Below are 24747 nucleotides of genomic sequence, written 5' to 3' on the forward strand. Positions count from 1 at the left end.
AAGAAAAAACAAGAGCAGCAGGACCAGACTACACCTTGTTTGTTTGCAGTGTGTAACTATGGAGACACAATGGTTTGCATAGGAGCTGCGTACACAAAACGGTTAATGCATTGGAGTAATAGAAATAAATGGTTGTGACTGGGGACATAAGTGAACGCTGGCTGGCTGCTCTGCGGCTCCGGAAGGTACATTACTGCACTAAACCTGATGGTAGACACTTATTTATTAGTTTCGGTGAGACACTGACGCGCGTTCTTAGATTCCTCGTCTTCTGGCAATTTGCTGCTCTGAACTGGATGTTGTGTAAATACCGTAGTTATGAAAAGATATTTAAATACTAAAAGGAGGATTGTAATTTATTTTGCAGGCGGCACGTTGCCTCTTGGGATACTCACATCTAGGGTTTTTTTTTATGTTTCTTTTGGATTGTTTTCGTACTAGTTTTTACGACGACGTTTTCCCGGCTCCCAGCTTTCACTTGTGCTGCCTTTTTTTTTTGTAAAATTAATTTAGAATTTGTGGTTAACATAATATAAAAGAAATAAAACTTGAAAGCGAATCCTCCGAGATCCGAAATAACCCGTTTATTAGACGATGGACGGAAAAGCTGTTAAATCTGTGAAGTGATAAAACTGTTTGTGAATGTAAAACGCGACACGAAATAACAAGAAGCCAAGTGTAGTCCTTACACCAACTACTCAATAAAGGTGGATATGTTCCAAGCGCTGGTCTGTGCTCTGATTATACTGCCTGCACTGAATGCAGAGGGCGAGCCTGGAGAGCCGGGGGCGTGCAGACTTCTGCAAACGGTGATTTTTTTTTATTGCTGTGATGTTTAAATACAAAAAAAAAAAGTAACACAAAAAAAACCTACTACTGTTTTGTGTATACAGCTTCTATGGCTACAGAAAACGAACTTTCAGGGGTGTACTTTTTTAAAGGGATATTAGGGGTCAGTGCTAAGTGTCTGACGATCAAAAGAAATGGGGTCCTGGGTTGCACATGCACAGTCTATGGGACTGATGGAGAAAGCCGAGGACCAGCGCTCAACTATCTTCCTCAGTCCCATACACTTTAAATGGAGCAGCACAAGTGTCGCAGGACCCCCCAGCAATCAGACCCAGGGTATAGCATAGGAGTATAATAATAATATTATTATTATTATTATTATTATTATTATTATTATTATTATTATTATTATTAATAATAATAATAATAATAATAATAAACAATAATATTGTTGTTATTATTATTAAAAATCAAATAATACAAACAATAATAAATAATATTTGTATTATTATTTTTATTATTTTTTTGTTAATAATAAAAAAATATATACATTTTTTTTTTTATATAAAAAATATTTTTATTTATTATTAATAGAATCTAATATAATATTGTAGAGAGGAGGATGATGATAGTATATTAATATAATATAAATTATTATAATTATATTAATCTAATAATATAATAATGATGTGCTCACTATAGATAGATATTATGGGTATGACACATGTAAGGTAGGATGTGTGTGCTATGGATATACTACACGTGGATAGGAAGTGTTGCGCTGCACATACACATACTAAATCTATAGCAAGGGGCATAATCCGGGTATAACGCTTACATCACTGGTAGGATGTATGTACTGCAAATATATCCTGAGCTTAAAAATACAACTAAAGAATACACTGTGGAACGGGTATAAAAAAAAAAATGAACGTTCATTGAAAAATTAATAAAAATGCACAAAAAAAAAAAAAAGGATCCAGGTGAAGAGGTAAAGGCAGCAAGATCAGGTAAGTGCCATAGACTTACTTAGTGACAGGACGTCCTCTGTGTGCAATGTATGTGTCACTATATACACTTTACCTTTTCTGAAAGGCCGCAGAGGCTGCAATACCATTGACAAGAGGCACCACTAACCAAACAAGACCACGAAGACAAAGGAGATGTCCAAACAAGACCACGAAGACCAAGGAGATGTCCAAACAAGACCACGAAGACCAAGGAGATGTCCAAACAAGACCACGAAGACCAAGGAGATGTCCAAACAAGACCACGAAGACCAAGGAGATGTCCAAACAAGATCACGAAGACCAAGGAGATGTCCAAACAAAATCACGAAGACCAAGGAGGTCTCCAGACAAGACCACGAAGACCAAGGAGGTCTCCAGACAAGACCACGAAGACCAAGGAGATCTCCAAACAAGACCACGAAGACCAAGGAGGTCTCCAAACAAGACCACGAAGACCAAGGAGGTCTCCAAACAAGACCATGAAGACCAAGGAGATCTCCAAACAAGACCACGAAGACCAAGGAGGTCTCCAAACAAGACCACAAAGACCAAGGAGATCTCCAAACAAGACCACGAAGACCAAGGAGATCTCCAAACAAGACCACGAAGACCAAGGAGGTCTCCAAACAAGACCATGAAGACCAAGGAGATCTCCAGGGACAAAGTTGTTAAGTTCAGAAGTACAAGTCAGGGTTGGGTTATAACAAAACATCACAATCTCTGATGATCCTCCAGAGCACCATCAAATTCATTATCATCAAATGGAAAGAACATGGTACCACAACAAGCCCACCAAAACTCTCAACCCGGGCAAGTAGGGCATTAATCAGAGAGGCAGCACAGAGACCAAAGGTAACCCTTAAGGAGCTGGAGAGTTTCCAAAGCAGAGACTGGAGTATCTGTCCATATGACAACAATAAGCCGTATGCTCCATAGAGGTGGCCTTTATGGGAGAGTGGGCAGAAAAAAGCCTTTACTTACACACAAAAATTGTAAGGCTCATTTTGAGTTTGCCCAAAGACACGTGGAAGACTCCTCAAATGTATGGAGGAAGGTGCTGTAGTCAGATGAGACCAAAATTGAACTTTTTGGCCTCCAAAGTAAAATAGTTTTAACATAGTTTTAGTAACATAGTTTTTTTTAAGGTTGAAGGAAGACTAAGTCCATCTAGTTCAACCCATAGCCTAACATGTTGATCCAGAGGAAGGCAAAAAAAAACCATGTGCAAACATTAAGCTCCACATTGGCGAAAAAAAAATTCCTTCCCTACTCCATACGACAATCAGACTAGTTCCCTGGATCAACGCCCTATCAAGGAATCTAGTATTTATAACCTGTAATATTATACTTTTCAAGAAAGGCATCCATGCCCTTCTTAAATTTTAGTAGTGAATCACTCATTACAACATCATGTGGCAGAGAGCTCCATAGTCTCACTGCTCTTACAGTAAAGAATCCGCGTCTGTGATTATGATTAAACCTTCTTTCCTCCAGACGTAGAAGATGCCCCCTTGTCCCCGTCTCTGGCCTCAGAGTAAAAAGATCAGTAGAAAGGTCTTTGTACTGTCCCCTCATATACTTGTACATAGTAATAAGATCACCCCTAAGCCTTCTTTTTTCCACAGTAAATAACCCCAAGTGTAATAACCTGTCTTGGTATTGCAGACCCCCCAGTCCTCTAATAACCTTGGTCGCTCTTCTCTGCACCCGCTCTAGTTCAGCTATGTCTTTCTTATACACTGGAGACCAGAACTGTACACAGTATTCTAAGTGTGGTCGCACTAGTGACTTGTATAGAGGTAAAATTATGTTCTCCTCATGAGCATCTATGCCTCTTTTAATGCATCCCATTATTTTATTTGCCTTTGCAGCAGCAGCCTGACACTGGCCACTAAACGTGAGCTTGTCGTCCACCAATACACCCAGGTCTTTTTCAGTGACAGTTTTGCCCAGTGTTTTACAATTAAGCATATAATTATACATTTTATTTCCTCTGCCCAAGTGCATTACCTTACATTTATCCCCATTAAAGCTCATTTGCCATTTATCAGCCCAAGCTTCTAGTTTACATAGATCCTCCTGTAATATAAAATTGTCCTCCTCTGTATTGATTACCCTGCAGAGTTTAGTGTCATCTGCAAATATTGAAATATTACTCTGTATGCCCCCTACAAGGTCATTAATAAATATGTTAAAAAGAAGGGGGCCCAATACTGACCCCTGTGGTACCCCACTGTTAACTGAGACCCAGTCTGAGTGTTTTCCATTAAAAACCACCCTTTGTTTCCTATCACTGAGCCAATTCTTAACCCACATACATATATTTTCCCCTATCCCCATTGTTCTCATTTTATGTATCAACCTTTTGTGTGGAACCGTATCAAAAGCTTTTGAAAAGTCCATATACACAACATCCACTGCATTTCCTTGGTCCAGTCCAGAACTTGCCTCCTCATAAAAGCTGATCAGATTAGTCTGACAGGAACAGTCCCTCGTAAACCCATGTTGATATTGGGTCATGAGGTTATTCTTCTTCAGATACTCTAGTATAGCATCTCTTAGGAAACCCTCCAGGATTTTACCCACAGTAGAGGTTAAGCTTACCGGCCTATAATTTCCAAGTTCGGTTTTTGTCTCCTTTTTGAATATTGGCACCACATTTGCTATACGCCAGTCCTATGGTACAGACCCTGTTATTATGGAATCTTTAAAGATTAAAAATAATGGTCTATCTATGACGTTACTTAATTCCTGCAGTACTCGCAGGTGTATCCCATCCAGGCCCGGAGATTTGTCAACTTTAGTGATTTTTAGACGCCGCCGTACTTCCTGCTGGGTTAAGCAAGTGACATTTACTGGAGAATTTTTGTTATCACTAATCATGTTTTCTGTCATGCAATTTTCTTGTGTAAATACGGTTGAATAAAAATCATTTAGCATATTGGCTTTTTCCTCATCCACCATTTCACCCAGACTATTTTTAAGGGGGCCAACACTATCATTTTTTAGTTTTATACTATTTATGTAGTTAAAGAATATTTTGGGGTTATTTTTACTTTGTCTGGCAATGATTCTCTCTGCCTCAATATTTGCTGCCTTGATTTGGTTTTTACAGAATTTATTTAATTTTCTATATTTATTTAATACCTCATCACTACCTACTTGCTTTAGCTCTCTAAATGCTTTCTTTTTGTCACTTATTGCGCCCCTTACAGCTCTATTTAGCCATAGTGGTTTCCTCCTATTTCTAGCATGTTTATTCCCATAGGGTATATATTGTGCACAGGTCCTATTCAGGATGCTAATAAATGTCTCCCATTTGCTTTGTGTAGCTTTATGTCTCAGGATATCGTCCCAGTTTATTGCACTAAGATCATCTCTCAACCGTTGGAAATTTGCCTGCCTGAAGTTTAGTGTCCTTGTAACCCCTCTACTACACATCTTATTAAAGGTTACATGAAAACGTATTATTTTGTGATCACTATTACCCAAGTGACCCCCAACTCGTATATTTGATATGCCGTCTGGCCTATTGGTTAATATTAGGTCTAGCAGTGCCCCCCTTCTTGTTGGGTCCTGAACCAGTTGTGAAAGGTAATTGTCTCTCATAGTTGTCAAAAACCTATTACTTTTGCTTGAACTACAGGTTTCTGTCCCCCAATGTATTTCAGGGTAGTTGAAGTCCCCCATAATAATGACTTCTCCTTGAGACGCTGCTTCATCTATTTGCTTCATGAGGATATTCTCCGCTACTTCCATTATTTTTGGAGACTTATAACAAACCCCTATCAGTAATTTATTATTTTTTCCCCCTCCCCTTATCTCCACCCACAGGGACTCTATATTTTCATTAGATTCACATATATCCTCCCACAAGACAGGTTTTAAGGATAATTTTACATATAAACACCCCCCCCCCTCGCTTGTTTGTACGGTCATTTCTGAACAGACTATAGCCCTGTAAATTAACTGCCCAGTCATGGCTCTCGTCCAGCCACGTCTCAGATATCCCTACCATGTCATAATTATTTTCCAACAAAATTAATTCTAATTCCTCCATTTTGTTGGTGAGGCTTCTGGCATTAGTGTACATGCATTTTATGTATCCCTCTGTACCTTTATTCCTTCTTACTTTATTGACTTCTAACCCCACCCCCAATTTCTTTATTTGTGCCTAGGTCACTATCTGCACTATCTTCTCCACCTATAAAATGAATACCCCCCCCCCAATCCCTAGTTTAAACACTCCTCCAACCTTCTAGCCATTTTCTCCCCCAGCACAGCTGCACCCTCCCCATTGAGGTGCAGCCGGTCCCTAGCGTATAGTCTGTAGCCAACTGAGAAGTCGGCCCAGTTCTCCAGGAACCCAAATCCCTCCTTCCTACACCAGTTCTTGAGACACTTATTTATCTCCCTAATCTCCCGTTGCCTCTCTGGCGTGGCACGTGGTACCGGTAGTATTTCAGAGAATACCACCTTGGAGGTCCTTGCTTTCAGCTTGCAGCCTAATTCCATGAAATCATCTTTAAGGACCTTCCACCTACCTCTAACTTTGTCATTTGTGCCAATGTGCACCATGACTGCTGGGTCCTCACCAGCCCCTCCCAGTAATCTGTCAACCCGATCAGCGATGTGCCGGACTCGAGCGCCAGGTAGGCAGCACACTGTTCGGCGATCCCTGTCTTTGTGACAGATTGCCCTATCTGTTCCCCTAATAATTGAGTCCCCCACTACCAGCACCTGCCTGGCCTGCCCTGCTCTCCTATTTCCCTCTTTACTGGAGCTGACACTCCTCCGGCTTTCAAGGGACATACCTTGCTGCAGCAGTGCTACCCCTGTACCGTCACTCCCCTCATCTTCCAACTTTGCAAACTTATTGGGGTGTGCCAAATCAGGACTAGCCTCCCTGGCAGTCTTCCCTCTACCCCCCCTTCTAACTGTCACCCAACTAGCCGCCTCACTGTCCTGCAGCTCCCTACTACCACCCTCCCCCACATCTACCCCAGTGAGCAGCTGCTCAGTGAGCAGCAGACTCCTTTCCATGTTGTCAATGGATCTCAGTGTTGCCAGCTGCTCATTTAGATCCAGTATCTGGGCTTCCAAACGCACAACGTGCACACATCTCGCGCAGCAGTAAGCAACCCCGACTGGCTGTTCAAGGAATGCATACATGTGGCAAGATGTACACTGGATAGCATTGCCAATAATGGAGCTCATTTCCTAATGGGGATTGCACTAGACAGAAATGTTAAGTAAAAAGAAATGTAAAGAATTAATAAAATACAGACAGCAATTCAGTCCAAATTCCTCCCAAAGTCACTGAACAACAAGTCACACACTTACTTTCGTTCGCACTTACGCTCCGGTCACACTCAGCTCGTTCTCACTCGCTAACTAAGAAGATTTAAAGAGTTTTTTTTTTTTCTCCCCTTTTGCAGCAATGCACCCTACAGCTCAATGCACTTCCAAACCAAACCAACACAGCTCATCACCTCAAAAACACCATCCCCAGATGAAACATGGTGGTGGCAGCATCTTACTGTGGGGATGTTTTTCGGCAGCACGGACAGGGAAACTGGTCCAAGTTGAGGGGAAGATGAATGCAGCAAAATACAGGGACATTCTTGAGCAAAACCTGTCTGTCAGTGATTTGAGACTGGGAGGCAGGTTCACCTTCCAACAAGACAATGACCCAAAGCATACTGCTAAAGCAACACTCAAGTGGTTTAAGGGAAAATGTGTAAATGTTTTGGAGTAGCCTAGTCACTGTCAGTGCCCCCAGCCCTGACGGACAATTGGCCCCAATGCAGACCCAGTGTCAGTCAGGGCCGGGGGCACGATTACAGCCACCGCTTTGTATACTCAAAGCGGTGACTGAACCAGTGCCAGCCCCACCCCCTTGACTGAAACCGAATGCTGCTGGGGAGAATACAGTTAACTAGCTATTGAACTCGTTCTACGCCCGGGTCGCGAGCATTTTTATTGGTATATGGTCTCCCATGCTGGTATATGCTGCCCCCATCCTGGTATTTGTGCTGCCCCCATCCTGTCCCCACCATCCTATCCTGGTATGCATGGCACCCCTCACCCCCAATCCTGGTATGCGTGGCACCTCTCACCCCCAATCCTGGTATGCATGGCACCCCTCACCCCCAATCCTGGTATGCATGGCACCCCTCATCCCCAATCCTGGTATCCATGGCACCCCTCACCCCCAATCCTGGTTTTGTGGTACCCCATCCCTATCCTGGTATGTATGGTATCCCTCATCCTGGTATGCATGGGCCCCTCACCCACATCCTGGTATGCATGGCACCCCTCATCCCCATGCTGGTATGCATGGCACTCTTCATCCCTATCCTGGTATGCATGGGCCCCTCATCCCCAATCCTGGTATACATGGTACCCCTCGTCCCTATCCTGGTATGTATGGTACCCCTCATCCTGGTATGTATGGTACCCCGCATTCCTATCCTGGTATGTATGGTACCCCTCACCCCCCAATCCTGGTATGCGTGGTCCCCTCACCCCCCAATCCTGGTATGCGTGGTCCCCTCACCCCCCAATCCTGGTATGCGTGGTCCCCCTCACCCCCCAATCCTGGTATGCGTGGTCCCCCTCACCCCCCAATAATGGTATGCGTGGTCCCCCTCACCCCCCAATAATGGTATGCGTGGTCCCCCTCACCCCCCAATCCTGGTATGCGTGGTCCCCCTCACCCCCCAATCCTGGTATGCGTGGTACCCCTCACCCCGCAATCCTGGTATGTGTGGTACCCCTCACCCCCCAATCCCGGTATGTGTGGTACCCCTCACCCCCCAATCCTGGTATGTGTGGTACCCCTCATCCTTGTATGCATGATCCCCTCACCCCACAATCCTGGTTTGTGTGGCCCACTCACCCCCCAATCCTGGTATGTGTGGCCCCAGCATCCCTTTCACACTGTACACACATACAAAAAAATAAACACTTATACTTACCTTTCTTCTCTGTGCTCCAGCGCTGCTGCGTCCTGTCGTGCCAGAGGCCGGGGGAGGAGTGCGGCGCCGGAGCACCGCGCTGTCCTGAGCCATTTTGCTGAAGACACACTGCAAATGTGTCTTCTGTAAAATGAAGCCGGATAGCGCTATGCACATGCGCCGATCCGACGCCTCACGCCTGCCCCGGTCTCCGGTGAAGAGAGGCGCCGCAGCAACGCTCCTCCCGGTCAGGTAAGTAAGGTGCCGGAGATCGTGGTATGCATTCAGTGTCTACGCATACCGCGATCTCCGGCGCTATACACTCTTCTTACCTGTAACGGCTAGATGCCTGCTTCTGTCTGGAGCCAGACTGCGCATCACGCATGCGCAGTCTATAGAGGCTTCAGACAGATATTCTTGCAGCGTTATATTATAGATTTTCTCCCTGCAGCTTTCTGCTAAGTGCAGGCGTCGGGCAGGTTGGTAACGCTATTAACCTGCAGATTAACCCCATATCTTCAGGTTAATAGCATTTTTGCTGGTGACAGGTTCTCTTTAATATTTGGATGCACGCCCTTTAAAATAAATAACTGAAATCAATCGCTTCCTGTAATCATCAGCTTCTTACACCTCTCACCTGGAATCTTGGACTCTTCTTACTAACTGCTCCAGGTCTCTCATATTTGAAGGCGTCTTCTCCCAACAGCAATTGTAAGATCTCTCCACAGGTGTCAATGGGATTTAGATCTGGACTCATTGCTGCCACTTCAGAACTCTCCAGCGCTTTGTTCCATCCATTTCTGGGGGCTTATTGAAGTATGTTTGGGGTCATTGTCCTGCTGGAAGACCCATGACCTAGGGTGCAAACGCAGATTTCTGACACTGGGCACTACATTGCCACCCAAAATCCTTTGGTAATCTTCAGATTTCATGACGCTTTGCACACAGTCAGGCCACCCAGTGCCAGAGGCAGTGAAACAACCCCAAAACATCTTTGAACTTCCACCATATTTGACTGTAGGTACTGTGTTCTTTTCTTTGTAGGCCTGATTCTGTTTTCAATACACAGTAGAATAATGTGTTTTACCAAAAAGCTCTATCTTGGTCTCATCTGTCCACAAGGTGCTTTCCCAGCAGAATTTTGGCTTACTTACATACATTTTGGCAAACTGCAGTCTAGCTTTAGTCTCTGTGTCAGCAGTGGGGTCCTCCTGGGTCTCCTTCCATAGCGTTTCATTTCATTCAAATGTCCATGGATAGTTCGCACTGACACTGATGCACCCTGACCCTGCAGGACAGCTTGAATTTATTTGGAACTTGATTGGGGCTGATTATCCACCATCCGGACTATCCTGCGTTACAACCTTTCATCAATTTTTCTCTGCTGTTCACATCCAGGGAGATTAGCTACAGGGCCATGGGTTGTAAACTTCTTGATTATATTACACACCGTGGACAAAGGAAAAAGAAGATCGCTGGTGATGGACTTATAACCGTGAGATTGTTGATATTTTTCAACAATTTTGGTTTTCAAGTCCTCAGACAGTTCTCTTCTCCTCTTTCTGTTCTCCATGCTTAGTGTGGCACACACAGACGCACAATGCAAAGATTTAGTCAACTTCTCCCCTTTTTATCTGGTTTCCGGTGTGATTTTCATATTTCCCACACCTGTTACTTGCCACAGGTGAGTGTGAACGAGCATCACATGCTTGAAACAAAGTTGTTTTCCCACAATTTTGGGAAGGTGCCAACAATTTTGTCCATCCCATTTTTGGGGTTTTGTGTGAAATTATGTCCAATTTGCCTTTTTTTCTCTGTTTTTTTGTGATGTTCCAATACACACAAAGGAAATAAACATGTGTATAACAAAACGTGTGTAAGCGCAATAATTTTCTGGGAGAAATATTTCATTTTCTGGAATAATCTCAAGGGTGCCAACACTTTCGGCCATGACTGTAAATGAAGCAGAGAGCAGCAATTACTAATTGCACAATTATATCCGGAAGTAACGACGCTGCCGGCTCCGCATTTGGATAATTAATAATTGATGACTCCCTCATATGTTGCGGTAGAGCCCCGGACACAACGTGCGTTTCATGTTGGCGTCTTTTGCGCTGTTTCTGTTATTATTATTCTGCTTTTTTCCTGGACACTTTTCTTGGCATAAATATATTAATTACTGCACTAATCCTGATTTTTAATCAGAGCATTTATTATCTCCATGGTTATTTCACTTTTTGCAATGTGTTATATACAGTGTGTGTGTATATATATATAATTACACTGTATACACAGCTATATCTGCTATATACTTCTGCCCTGCTGTCCACCTGCACACATAATACCCTTGCCCCATGATATCATGCTATGTCGGTAGATAAGCTCCCCTTGCAGTAATTCCCTCACTAGCAGACGTGTTTGCGTAGCAGGGGCGGTGACTGAGCTCCATTATCTCCTCTCAGCCTCCAGTGCTGCGCTCCCCCCAGCAGTTACTGTCCTGGCCGTCTCTTCTGCGCAGGCGCGGCGCCGCTCTGTTCCCAGCACCTTGGAGAGCGGCCGTGGACTGCGCCCTCCGCCCGGCGGGGAAGGGATTGTCGTGTGTGAGCGCCCGGGGCGGGTGTCCAGCTGCCACTACAGAGGGGGGCAAGGCTGTGATGCCAGGAGGACCCCCCTAAGGCCCCCAATTCATCCCCTGCACCAGGGCAGCAGCCTCTGTGAACGGAGAGCAGCAGAGATCATCCTCTGATCACCCCCCATAGACTGCACAGGACACATCCACAGCTATGACAGCAGGAGGACCCCCATCATGCCCCCCAGTGTGGGCTCGTCACTGATCACAGGGCTGTGCCACCCACGCTGCCAGGCGTCCTCTACGCACAATAGGATCCGCGCAGAACAATAGCTGATCAATCACAGCCGACCTGATGACAGAGCCGAGAGGACGGCGCCCCCTACTGAGCTAACACAAGGATGGTGAGACCCTCGTTATACAGCGACGTGTGTGTGTGGACCCCGAGATGTGTGTATGGACCCCGAGATGTGTATATGGACCCCTGAGATGTGTGTATAGACCCCGAGATGTGTGCACGGACCCCCGAGACGTGCGTGTATAGACACCGAGATGTGTATATGGACCCCTGAGATGTGTGTATAGACCCCCAGACGTGTGTATGGACCCCCAAGACGTGTGTATAGACCCCGAGATGTGTGTGTAGACCCCCTAGACTTGTGTATAGGCACCGAGATGTGTATATGGACCCCTGAGATGTGTGTATGGACCCCTGAGATGTGTGTATAGACCCCGAGACGTGTGTATGGACCCCCGAGACGTGTGTATAGACCCCGAGATGTGTGTATAGACACCCGAGACGTGTGTATAGACCCCCGAGACATGTGTATAGACAAAGATGTGTATATGGATCCCCGAGATGTGTATATGGACCCCCGAGACGTGTGTATAGACCCCCGAGATGTGCGTACGGACCCCGTGATATGTGTGTAGACTCTGAGATGTGTGTATAGACCTCCGAGATGTGTATGGACCCCCGAGACATGTGTATAGACCCCGAGATGTGTGTATGGACACCGAGATGTGTATATGGACCCCCGTGATATGTGTATAAACCCCTGAGACGTGTGTATAGACACCGAGATGTGCATATGGACCCCTAGGATGTGTGTACAGACCCTCGAGATGTGTGTATGTACCTCAAGACATGTATATGGACCCCGAGACGTGTATATAGACCCCGAGATGTGCAGACCGAGATGTGTGTATAGACTGTAATACGTGTGTGTGTGTATATATATATATATATATATATATATATATATATATATATAGACCCCGAGATGTGCAGGCCACGCACCTGACGGAGGCCGCATCCTTTAGATAGAAGTTGGATGACTATGGGTCTGATGATCCATCGTTCTGCTGATGCCGCCATTGGCTGCTAGAATTGTCCAGACTTGTTAGATTACAAGGAAAAATAATGTCCATGGAGGGGCCGAGGGAGGGCGGGGACAGATACTAGAGGGCCCCTATGCAGGAACTATATCAGGACCCCTCTGATCTGAAAGCTCATCATAAAGCCCCTCATTTCTTCTGTAACAGCCCACCAGTAATTGTCGGCTATGACGTTTCTTAGTTTGTGCCCTGAATAATAAGAAGCTGCTTTTCAGATGACGGTGGGGACAGAGAAATAAGCTGCTGCCCGGCCCCTCTGGTCACCGCTTATCTTTCTTGAGAACAAAAGGATTGGGAGATGAAACCCTCCGAGCATCTAATGTGCGTAGTGATGATGTTCAGGAAGAAGGGTCCCGCTGGTTTGGCCAACTTTGCTCTTGTGTGTGGACACCTTTAACAATCACTATAGTGTGACATCTGTGGGTGATGGGTCAGATCTTTATTGGAGCAGATTTAGAATATTATCACATATCAGTAACGATTGTAGCAATCACTGAAGAGTCTGCATGAAGGATGATGAAGAGCAGAGGATGGAGGACATTTTACCCAACATCACAGAGCAGAGGACATTGTACCCGACATCACAGAGCAGAGGACGGAGGACATTGTACCCAACATCACAGAGCAGAGGACGGAGGACATTGTACCCAACATCACAGAGCAGAGAACGGAGGAAATTGTACCCAACATCACAGAGCAGAGGACGGAAGACATTGTACCCGACATCACAGAGCAGAGGACATTGTACCCAACATCACAGAGCAGTGGACGGAGGACATTGTACCCAACATCACAGAGCAGTGGACGGAGGACATTGTACCCAACATCACAGAGCAGAGGACGGATGACATTGTACCCAGCATCACAGAGCAGAGGACATTGTACCCAACATCACAGAGCAGAGGACATTGTACCCAACATCATAGAGCAGTGGACGGAGGACATTGTACCCAACATCACAGAGCAGAGGACGGATGACATTGTACCCAACATCACAGAGCAGAGGACATTGTACCCAACATCACAGAGCAGAGGACATTGTACCCAACATCATAGAGCAGAGGACGGAGGACATTGTATCCAACATCACAGAGCAGAGGACGGAGGACATTGTACCCAACATCACAGAGCAGAGGACATTGTACCCAACATCACAGAGCAGAGAACGGAGGAAATTGTACCCAACATCACAGAGCAGAGGACGGAGGAAATTGTACCCAACATCACAGAGCAGAGGACGGAGGAAATTGTACCCAACATCACAGAGCAGAGGACGGAGGACATTGTACCCAACATCACAGAGCAGAGGACCGAGGACATTGTACCCAACATCACAGAGCAGAGGACGGAGGACATTGTACCCAACATCACAGAGCAGAGGACGGAGGACATTGTACCCAACATCACAGAGCAGAGGACATTGTACCCAACATCACAGAGCAGAGAACGGAGGAAATTGTACCCAACATCACAGAGCCGAGGATGGAGGAAATTGTATCCAACATCACAGAGCAGAGGACGGAGGACATTGTACCCAACATCACAGAGCAGAGGACATTGTACCCAACATCACAGAGCAGAGAATGGAGGAAATTGTACCCAACATCACAGAGCAGAGAACGGAGGAAATTGTACCCAACACCACAGAGCAGAGAACGGAGGAAATTGTACCCAACATCACAGAGCAGAGGACGGAGGAAATTGTACCCAACGTCACAGAGCAGAGGACGGAGGACATTGTACCCAACATCACAGAGCAGAGGACGGAGGACATTGTACCCAACATCACAGAGCAGAGGACGGAGGACATTGTACCCAACATCACAGAGCAGAGGACATTGTACCCAACATCACAGAGCAGAGAACGGAGGAAATTGTACCCAACATCACAGAGCAGAGGACATTGTACCCAACATCACAGAGCAGAGGACGGAGGACATTGTGTCCAACATCACAGAGTAGAGGACGGAGGACATTGTACCTAACATCACAGAGCAGAGGACATTGTACCCAACATCACAGAGCAGAGAATGGAGGAAATTGTACCCAACATCACAGAGCAGAGGACGGAGGAAATTGTACTCAACATCACAGAGCAGAGGACGGAGGACATTGTACCCAACATCACAGAGCAGAGGATGGAGGACATTGTACCCAACATCACAGAGCAGAGGACGGAGGACATTGTACCCAACATCACAGAGCAGAGGACATTGTACCCAACATCACAGAGCAGAGAACGGAGGAAATTGTACCCAACATCACAGAACAGAGGACGGAGGACATTGTATCCAACATCACAAAGCAGAATATAGAAGACATTGTACCCAACATCACAGAGCAGAGGACGGAGGACATTGTACCCAACATCACAGAACAGAGGACGGAGGACATTGTATCCAACATCACAAAGCAGAAGACAGAAGACATTGTAACCAACATCACAGAGCAGAGGGTGGAGGACATTGTACCCAACATCACAGAACAGAAGACATTGTAACCAACATCACAGAGCAGAGGTTGGAGGACATTGTACCCAACATCACAGAGCAGGAGACAGAAGACATTGTAACCAACATCACAGAGCAGAGGGTGGAGGACATTGTACCCAACATCACAGAGCAGAAGACAGAAGACATTGTAACCAACATCACAGAGCAGAGGGCGGAGGACATTGTACCCAACATCACAGAGCAGAGGGCGGAGGACATTGTACCCAACATCACAGAGCAGAAGATGGATGACATTGTACCCAACATCACAGAGCAGAGGACATTGTACCCAACATCACAGAGCAGAGGACGGAGGACATTGTACCCAACATCACAGAGCCGAAGACTGAGGACTTGTACCGGACATCACAGAGCAGAGGACATTGTACCCAACATCACACAGCAGAGTACTGAGGACATTGTACCCGTCATCACAGAGCCGAGGACTGGGGACATTGTACCCGTCATCACAGAGCAGAGGACTGAGGAGATTGTACCCAACATAACAAAGCAGAAGACTGAGGACATTGTACCCAACATCACAAAGCAGAAGATGGAGGACATTGTACCCATCTTCATAGAGCAGAGGACGGAGGAGATTGTACCCGACATCATAGAGCAGAGGACATTGTACCCGACATCATAGAGCAGAGGACATTGTACCGACATCACAGAGCTGAGGACATTGTACCCGACATCACAGAGCAGAAGACTGAGGACATTGTACCCAACATCACAGAGCAGAGGACTGAGGACATTTTACCCAATATCACAGAGCAGAGGACATTGTACCCGACATCACAGAGCTGAGGACATTGTACCCGACATCACAGAGCTGAGGACATTGTACCCGACATCACAGAGCAGAAGACTGAGGACATTGTACCCAACATCACAGAGCAGAAGACTGAGGACATTGTACCCGACATCACAGAGCAGAAGACTGAGGACATTGTACCCAACATCACAGAGCAGAGGACTGAGGAGATTGTACCCGACATCACAGAGCAGAGGACTGAGGACATTTTACCCAATATCACAGAGCAGAGGACATTGTACCCAACATCACAGAGCAGAGGACATTGTACCCAACATCACAGAGCAGAGGACGGAGGAGATTGAACCCAACATCACAGAGCAGAGGACTGAGGACATTTTACCCAACATCACAGAGCAGAGGACTGAGGAAATTGTACCCAACATCACAGAGCAGAGGACGGAGGATGATGTAACAATCTGCGGAATGTTTACATAACGTTAAATAAGAAATTCTCCAGTATTATAAATGGTGGGTGGGGCCCTGTAATAGATGTTTCAATAGGGGGCAGGGGATCTTAACATTATTCATCTTTGCTTATACCAAAACAATAGCTACTGGCAAAAAAGTGATAGTAACCAGGACGATAATGACTAAAGAAGTGAGCGGCGTTGGTCAGTCCAGGAGCGGGGGCAGGGCTTCAGATCACCCAAACACATTGCATGGAATAGTCTGAGAAGTCCGAAAAGAGGTGAAAGAGGGCGGCAAAAGCAGGTGCCAGGTGTTATCACTCTTAATATTATTTTGTTTTTTTCTTTGCTTTTGTCCTGATACATTTCTACTCAGATCTCGCTGGTCCAGTCACAATGGTGAATGTAGTGACCTGATAACAGCGTGTCTTGCTGATGTTTTTCGGACATATTCTCCCTCCACACTCACGTGCAGCCGTTTCCCATTCACAACCTCTCTTTCTATACAACCAAAGGTCCTAAGGCTGGAGCTTAAAGGGATTGTCCATTTTATCTTTAACAAATATGTTGGGGACTTTTGTGGTTTATTACATACCGTGGGTACGGAAAGTATTCAGACCCGTTTACATTTTTCACTCTTTGTTTCATTGCAGCCATTTGGTAAATTCTAAAAAGCAAATTTTTTCTCATTAATGTACACTCTGCACCCCATCTTGACTGAAAAAAAAAACAGAAATGTAGAAATTTTTGCAAATTTATTAAAAAAGAAAAACTGAAATATCACATGGTCATAAGTATTCAGACCCTTTGCTCAGTATTGAGTAGAAGCCCCCTTTTGAGCTAGTACAGCCATGAGTCTTCTTGGGAATGATGCAACAAGTTTTTCACACCTGGATTTGGGGATCCTCTGCCATTCTTCCTTGCAGATCCTCTCCAGTTCCATCAGGTTGGATGGTGAACGTTGGTGGACAGCCATTTTCAGGTCTCTCCAGAGATGTTCAATTGGGTTTAGGTCAGGGCTCTGGCTGGGCCAGTCAAGAATGGTCACAGAGTTGTTCTGAAGCCTCTCCTTTGTTATTTTAGCTGTGTGCTTAGGGTCATTGTCTTGTTGGAAGGTGAACCTTCGGCCAAGTCTGAGGTCCAGAGCACTCTAGAAAAGGTTTTCATCCAGGATATCTCTGTACTTGGCCGCATTCATGTTTCCTTCAATTGCAACCAGTCGTCCTGTACCTGCAGCTGAAAAACACCCCCATAGCATGACGCTGCCACCACCATGTTTCACTGTTGGGATTGTATTGGGCAGGTGATGAGCAGTGCCTGTTTTTTTCCACACATACCGCTTAGAATTATCACCAAAAAGTTCTATCTTCGCCTCATCAGACCAGAGGATCTTATTTATCATAGTCTGGGAGTCCTTCATGTGTTTTTGAGCAAACTCTATGTTGGCTTTCATATGCCTTGAATCAGAGAATCATAGAATCATAGAATGGTAGAGTTGGAAGGGACCTCCTGGGTCATCTGGTCCAACCCCCTGCTCAAAGCAGGATTCACTAAATCATCTCAGACAGATGTCTGTCCAGCCTCTGTTTGAAGACGTCCATTGAAGGGGAACTCACCACCTCTCGTGGCAGCCTGTTCCACTCATTAATCACCCTAACTGTCAAAAAGTTTTTTCTAATATCTAATCTGTGTCTCCTCCCATTTAGTTTCATCCCATTGCTTCTAGTCTTTCCTTGTGAAAATGAGAATAAAGATGATCCTTCTACAATGTGACAGCCCTTGACATATTTGTAGACAGCTATTAAGTCTCCTCTCAGTCTTCTTTTTTGCAAGCTAAACATTCCCAAATCCTGCAACCGTTCCTCATAGGACATGGTTTGCAGACCAGTCACCATTCTGGTCGCTCTTCTCTGAACTTGCTCCAGTTTGTCGATGTCTTTTTTAAAATGTGGTGCCCAAAACTGTACACAGTATTCCAGATGAGGTCTGACCAAAGAGGAGTAAAGACCGATAATGACTTCACGTGATCTAGACTGTATGCTTCTGTTAATACATCCCAGAATTGTATTTGCCTTTTTTGCTGCTGCATCACATTGTTGACTCATGTTCAGTCTATGATCAGTTCAGTCTTGCACTGAGGACAGGCTTCCGTCGGGCCACTCTGCCATAGAGGCCCGACTGGTGGAGGGCTGCAGTGATAGTTGACTTTGTGGAACTTTCTCCCATCTCCCTATTGCATCTCTGGAGCTCAACCACAGTGATCTTGGGGTTCTTCTTTACCTCTCTCACCAAGGCCCTTCTCCCAAGATTGCTCAATTTGGCTGGACGGCCAGGTCTAGGAAGACTTCTGGTGGTCCCAAACTTCTTCCATTTAAGGATTATGGAGGCCGCTGTGCTCTTAGGAACCTTGAGTAAAGCAGAAATTCTTTTGTAACCTTGGCCAGATCTGTGCCTTGCCACAATTCTGTCTCTGAGCTCCTTGGGCGGTTCCTTTGAGCTCATGATTCTCATTTGGTCTGACATGCACTGTGAGCTGTGAGGTCTTATATAGACAGGTGTGTGCCTTTCCAAATCATGTCCTATCAGTTTAATTAAACACAGCTGGACTCCAATGAGGGAGTAAAACCATCTCAAGGAGGATCACAAGGAAATGGACAGCATGTGACTTAAATATGAGTGTCTAAGCATAGGGTCTGAATACTTATGACCATGTGATATTTCAGTTTTTCTTTTTTAATAAACTTGCAAAAATGTCTACATTTCTGTTTTCTTTCAGTCAAGATGGGGTGCAGAGTGTACTTTAATGAGAAAAAAATGAACTTTTTAGAATTTACCAAATGGCTGCAATGAAACAAACAGTGTAAAATTTAAAGGGGTCTGAATACTTTCCGTATCCACTGTAAGTTAAAAAAAAAGGTTCTATGAAACCACCAACCCAAGCCACGTGTCATCAGAAAATGACTTATATTATTTATATCTATATTAAAAAAAATGAAAAATAAAGAAAGAAAGCTTCAAGTTAGACTGTTACTTACCGCTCTTTCCAGCTGCAACAGACTGGCTCTGACCCCATTTGATTGTATATAAGTATTTTTTGAGCATGCTATGTTCCAGGCACAGATTATTGTTAAGGGAAGGGAGGAGGTGAGCTGTGACATCACTGTAGTGAATGGTGGATTCTGTCTTGTCTAATGTATACAGAGGTGTTATCAGTCATTGTACAGGAGGAGGAGGTGAGCTGTGATATCACCTATTGTGAATGGTGGATCCTGTGTTATCTACTGTATATAGAAGTGTTATCAGTCATTGTACAGGAGGAGGAGGAGGTGAGCTGTGCTATCGCCTATTGTGAATGGTGGATCCTGTGTTATCTACTGTATGTGGAGGTGTTATCAGTCATTGTGCATGAGGAGGAGATGATATCACAGCTCACCTCCTTCCCCTCCCTGCAGATTGACCTCTACATAGGTTACAGAGCATGCTCACTACACTCTAACAGTCATCTATTTGTTCCGTTCCCTTGATCCATGAGGCCGCTCCCTTAATAATGTACAAGAAATAGATTTTAAAAAATCTACAATGGGAAAATAAAAATAGATTGAGAAAAATAATTTGCAAATGATTCTCAGTAAAGCATAAAATATAGTTGATACAATTAATAACTCACGTGTATAATGTAATACTATTTATTCTCGTAGATTTTGCTGGATGAAGACCTTGTCCCATGAGACTGATGGGTTTCTACATAAGCTCCTTGTCCAGAAGTCCCTGCACCAAGACGCAGGTGCGACACTACCAGGTGGCCCCGAGCTACAATTACAAATGGACGGACATCCACTATGAAGCCAGCAGGGGCAACGTGGAGAAGCTGCGGGGGCTACTGACCACCTCAGGTTGGGCAAAAAAAATTAGCGGAAAGGGACAGCCAATCATGTGACAGCATTAAATTTTAAAAATAAGAGCTGGGATCTGATTGGTCGCTGTGAGGTCCTGCTTTACTTTTCCTTCGCCCCCCACCCTCACCATTACCCCCAGGTTAGTTCTTCAGTGTCTCTTTTATGTTGTAGACAAAGAGTTGGTGGATCGGAAAGACTATTATGGGAAGACACCCCTATATTGGGCAGCTTATAAAGGGCAAAGGATTTCGATGGAGTTACTGCTGCAACATGGGGCCAATGTCAACAGTTGTTGTAAGCACGGCGGGACCCCCTTACATGCGGCCATTGGATTGTTTCCAGACTGTGCCCTCTTGCTAATTCAGGTGAGAAACTATTCCCCCATGACACTCCCACACAGTACGACACCCCTACAGTGCCCCCCACAGTACGATGCATATAGTGGGCTATGGATATAAAACAGATCCTTAATATTGTCTTAGGCACTTGCCTCTAAATTTATCCAGCACTTAAACCTTTAAAGAGGACCTGTCACTCAGTTTTTTTACAGTGAGTTAAATATCTTGTAAAAATCCCTGAGTTCCCCCGATTCTGCCACTGTTTTCCGTTTTGTTCTGCGTCGCTCCATTGCAGAGATATTCACATTTGTTACTTTTGTAGCGCAGCATGTGAAATCTCTGCTTGCAGTCCAACTGGGCGTTTCTTCAGAGACTTCTCTGGGGGCGCGCGCTTTCACCCCTCCTTCTCAGACGCTGCCAATCATAGCTCAGACTCAGATGTTGCTGAGCTGTGATTAGCAGCGTCTGGAAGGGAGGCGTGATAGCGCACACCCTCAGAGAAGTCTCTGAAGAAATGCCCAGTTGGACTACAAGCAGAGATTTCACATGCTGCGCTCCAGAAGCAACAAATGTGAATATCTCTGCAATGGAGCGACACAGCACAAAACGGAAAAGAACGACAGAATCGGGAGCGCAGGAATATTTACAAAATATTAACCTCTAATTTTCTGACAATTAAAGAGGACCAGGCACCTTCTCAAAAAAATGTTGTCCAGTAATGTCACGTTATGATCAGCGATTTCTGTTTATTTGCACAGCATGGCGCCGATGTCAATCTGCAGGACAACTGGGGAGTGACACCCATGTACCTGGCGGCATGCAGCGGGCAGCTGGAGTGTATTCGGCTCCTGGTGCAGGCAGGCGCTGACATCACATATAAGAACAAGGTAAGTGGATCATATAATATTATATTATAGATACATGTGTGGCAGGACTGTATTATAGCAGGTAGAAGGATATTGGGGAAAGTAAATCGAGGGGGCGGCGTTTATTATCCTCATCTATTAGCAACTGCTCAGTGACTTCAAAGAACAGAACAGTCAATGCAGCTCTGGAGTATAATACTGGATGTAACTCAGGATCAGTAATGTATGTACACAGTGACTGCACCAGCAGAATAGTGAGTGCAGCTCTGGAGTATAATACAGGATGTAACTCAGGATCAGTAATGCAATGTATGTACACAGTGACTGCACCAGCAGAATAGTGAGTGCAGCTCTGGAGTATAATACAGGATGTAACTCAGGATCAGTAATGTAATGTATGTACACAGTGACTGCACCAGCAGAATAGTGAGTGCAGCTCTGGAGTATAATACAGGATGTACAGTGGGTACGGAAAGTATTCAGACCCCTTTACATTTTTCACTCTTTCTTTCATTGCAGCCATTTGGTAAATTCTAAAAAGTTCATTTTTTTCTCATTAAAGTACACTCTGCACCCCATCTTGACTGAAAAATTTTTTTGTAAATGTATTAAAAAAGAAAAACTGAAATATCACATGGTCATAAGTATTCAGACCCTATGCTTAGACACTCGTATTTAAGTCACATGCTGTCCATTTCCTTGTGATCCTCCTTGAGATGGTTCTACTCCTTCATTGGAGTCCAGCTGTGTTTAATTAAACTGATAGGACTTGATTTGGAAAGGCACACACTTGTCTATATAAGACCTCACAGCTCACAGTGCATGTCAGACCAAATGAGAATCATGAGCTCAAAGGAACTTCCCAAGGAGCTCAGAGACAGAATTGTGGCAAGGCACAGATCTGGCCAAGGTTACAAAAGAATTTCTGCTTTACTCAAGGTTCCTAAGAGCACAGTGGCCTCCATAATCCTTAAATGGAAGAAGTTTGGGACCACCAGAAGTCTTCCTAGACCTGGCCGTTCAGCCAAACTGAGCAATTGTGGGAGAAGAGCCTTGGTGAGACAGGTAAAGAAGAACCCCAAGATCACTGTGGCTGAGCTTCAGAGATGCAGTAGGGAGATGGGAGAAAGTTTCACAAAGTCAACTATCACTGCAGCCCTCCACCAGTCGGGCCTTTATGGCCGAGTGGCCCGATGGAAGCCTCTCTTCAGTGCAAAACATATGAAAACCCGCATAGAGTTTGCTCAAAAACACATGAAGGACTCCCAGACTATGAGAAATAAGATTCTCTGGTTTGATGAGATGAAGATAGAACTTTTTGGTGATAATTCTAAGTGGTATATGTGGAGAAAACCAGGCACTGCTCATCACCTGCCCAATACAATCCCAACAGTGAAACATGGTGGTGGCAGCATCATGCTATTGGGGTGTTTTTCAGCTGCAGGGACAGAACGACTGGTTGCAATTGAAGGAAACATGAATGCAGCCAAGTACAGAGATATCCTGGATGAAAACCTTTTCTAGAGTGCTCTGGACCTCAGACTTGGCCGAAGGTTCACCTTCCAACAAGACAATGACCCTAAGCACACAGCTAAAATAACAAAGGAGAGGCTTCAGAACAACTCTGTGACCATTCTTGACTGGCCCAGCCAGAGCCCTGACCTAAACCCAATTGAGCATCTCTGGAGAGACCTGAAAATGGCTGTCCACCATCCAACCTGACGGAACTGGAGAGGATCTGCAAGGAAGAATGGCAGAGGATCCCCAAATCCAGGTGTGAAAAACTTGTTGCATCATTCCCAAGAAGACTCATGGCTGTACTAGCTCAAAAGGGGGCTTCTACTCAATACTGAGCTAAGGGTCTGAATACTTATGACCATGTGATATTTCAGTTTTTCTTTTTTAATAAATTTGCAAAAATTTCTACATTTCTGTTATTTTTCAGACAAGATGGGGTGCAGAGTGTACTTTAATGAGAAAAAAATGAACTTTTTAGAATTTACCAAATGGCTGCAATGAAACAGAGTGAAACATTTAAAGGGGTCTGAATACTTTCCGTACCCACTGTAAGTCAGGATCAGTACATGATAAATAATTTATTTTTTAAGTGGATTTTGTGTTACTCTAAGAAACTATTTTCCGTTTTACCCTAGAAAACCGGCCTGCCTCCCAAGCGCCTTGCTTCCCAGGTTGGATTCATTGCCTGGATTGAGTCCTTCTCTCATCAGCCTCGCTCATTAAAACACCTGAGCCGTCTGCGAATACGATCCAGTCTGGGGCCCCAGCGCCTCCGAGCAGTGAGGACCTTTAACTTGCCACAATCACTGAAGTGCTATCTTATGTTGGAGGACCTGGTCCTGCAGGAGCCGGTGTGACATTTGCGGTGTTGTTGTGCGTTATCTCGTGTCCTTGCTCTTCTCCGTTCAGTGGAAAAGTCCTTTCTTGTATCCATTAGTGGTGAAGTGTCCACAGGCGACACGACAGTGGGGAACAAAGACTCTAAACTCTCGATCTTCGTCAGCTTCCATTTCTTACAGCACCGCGAGTCGGACCCGTACGGATAGAAAGTATTTTTTCTTTACTTTATAACATTAATTGTGGCCAATTTGGCAAAAACATCAGATAAAATGTGTCCTGGGGCAGAGAGGTGTCGGGCGACCATTGTCCCGTTATTATACAAATGCTCCTCTAATGCGATTTCAGGCACAAATGGGCTGAGAATTGAGGCTTTTATTGAGGGGTAATGAACATTTTTGGATCCGTGAGGTTTGGGAAGGGCAACTATTTTAGCAAAATAGCCCCAAATACGGTAAATAAAAATCCATGTGACTAAACTCCATCAATTATGATCCCAGAATAAAAGAGTTTTGAATAAAAACAATTAAATGACAAAATATAACATTCTCATCACAAATGAGGCACGATCAATACTATTATTATTTTATTTTTATTTTTTTTTAAATAAACATTTTTTTTTATAAATAACTCAGGTTTTCATTTTGGTTTGTGATGATGTCACTATTGCAGGAATGATGATGTCATCTGTTATCCTACGGATAAGTGATACGTGGCTGATCACTGGGGGTCCGACCATTGGAACCCCCACCAATCCCGAGACTGAGCCTTGTCTGTATGCTGCTCGGATCTTGTGTTGTGGCTGCAGCGGTGACGTCTTGTTGACAGCGCACATCACCGCTGCAGCC

The 24747-nt window shown here is 44.8% G+C and overlaps 1 protein-coding gene across 1 annotated transcript; it reads left to right on the forward strand.

Annotated features, from left to right (window-relative positions):
- The first annotated feature begins 11226 nt into the window (after positions 1–11226).
- LOC141156572 (ankyrin repeat and SOCS box protein 5-like) lies at positions 11227–24529 on the forward strand. The gene is made up of 5 exons (XM_073642767.1): positions 11227–11731; positions 20143–20337; positions 20512–20705; positions 21437–21565; positions 23698–24529. Exons 2-5 carry the CDS (start codon positions 20169–20171, stop codon positions 23917–23919), a joined length of 714 nt encoding a protein of 237 aa, XP_073498868.1. The 5' UTR covers positions 11227–11731; positions 20143–20168; the 3' UTR covers positions 23920–24529.
- The last annotated feature ends 218 nt before the right edge of the window (positions 24530–24747 follow it).

This window comes from Phyllobates terribilis, unplaced genomic scaffold (assembly GCF_046119375.1).
Source record: "Phyllobates terribilis strain yellow unplaced genomic scaffold, ASM4611937v1 Scaffold_8__6_contigs__length_399053987, whole genome shotgun sequence".
Classification (NCBI taxonomy): Eukaryota; Metazoa; Chordata; class Amphibia; order Anura; family Dendrobatidae; genus Phyllobates; species Phyllobates terribilis.

What these genes read in the sequence shown, in the direction of transcription:
- LOC141156572 (XM_073642767.1), top strand. Translation starts at nt 20,169, where the DNA reads ATGAGACTGATGGGTTTCTACATAAGCTCCTTGTCCAGAAGTCCCTGC. An exon ending in GGGGCTACTGACCACCTCAG is followed by an intron (nt 20,338 to 20,511) that starts GTTGGGCAAAAA and finishes TTTATGTTGTAG; the next exon opens with ACAAAGAGTTGGTGGATCGG. An exon ending in GTGCCCTCTTGCTAATTCAG is followed by an intron (nt 20,706 to 21,436) that starts GTGAGAAACTAT and finishes TTATTTGCACAG; the next exon opens with CATGGCGCCGATGTCAATCT.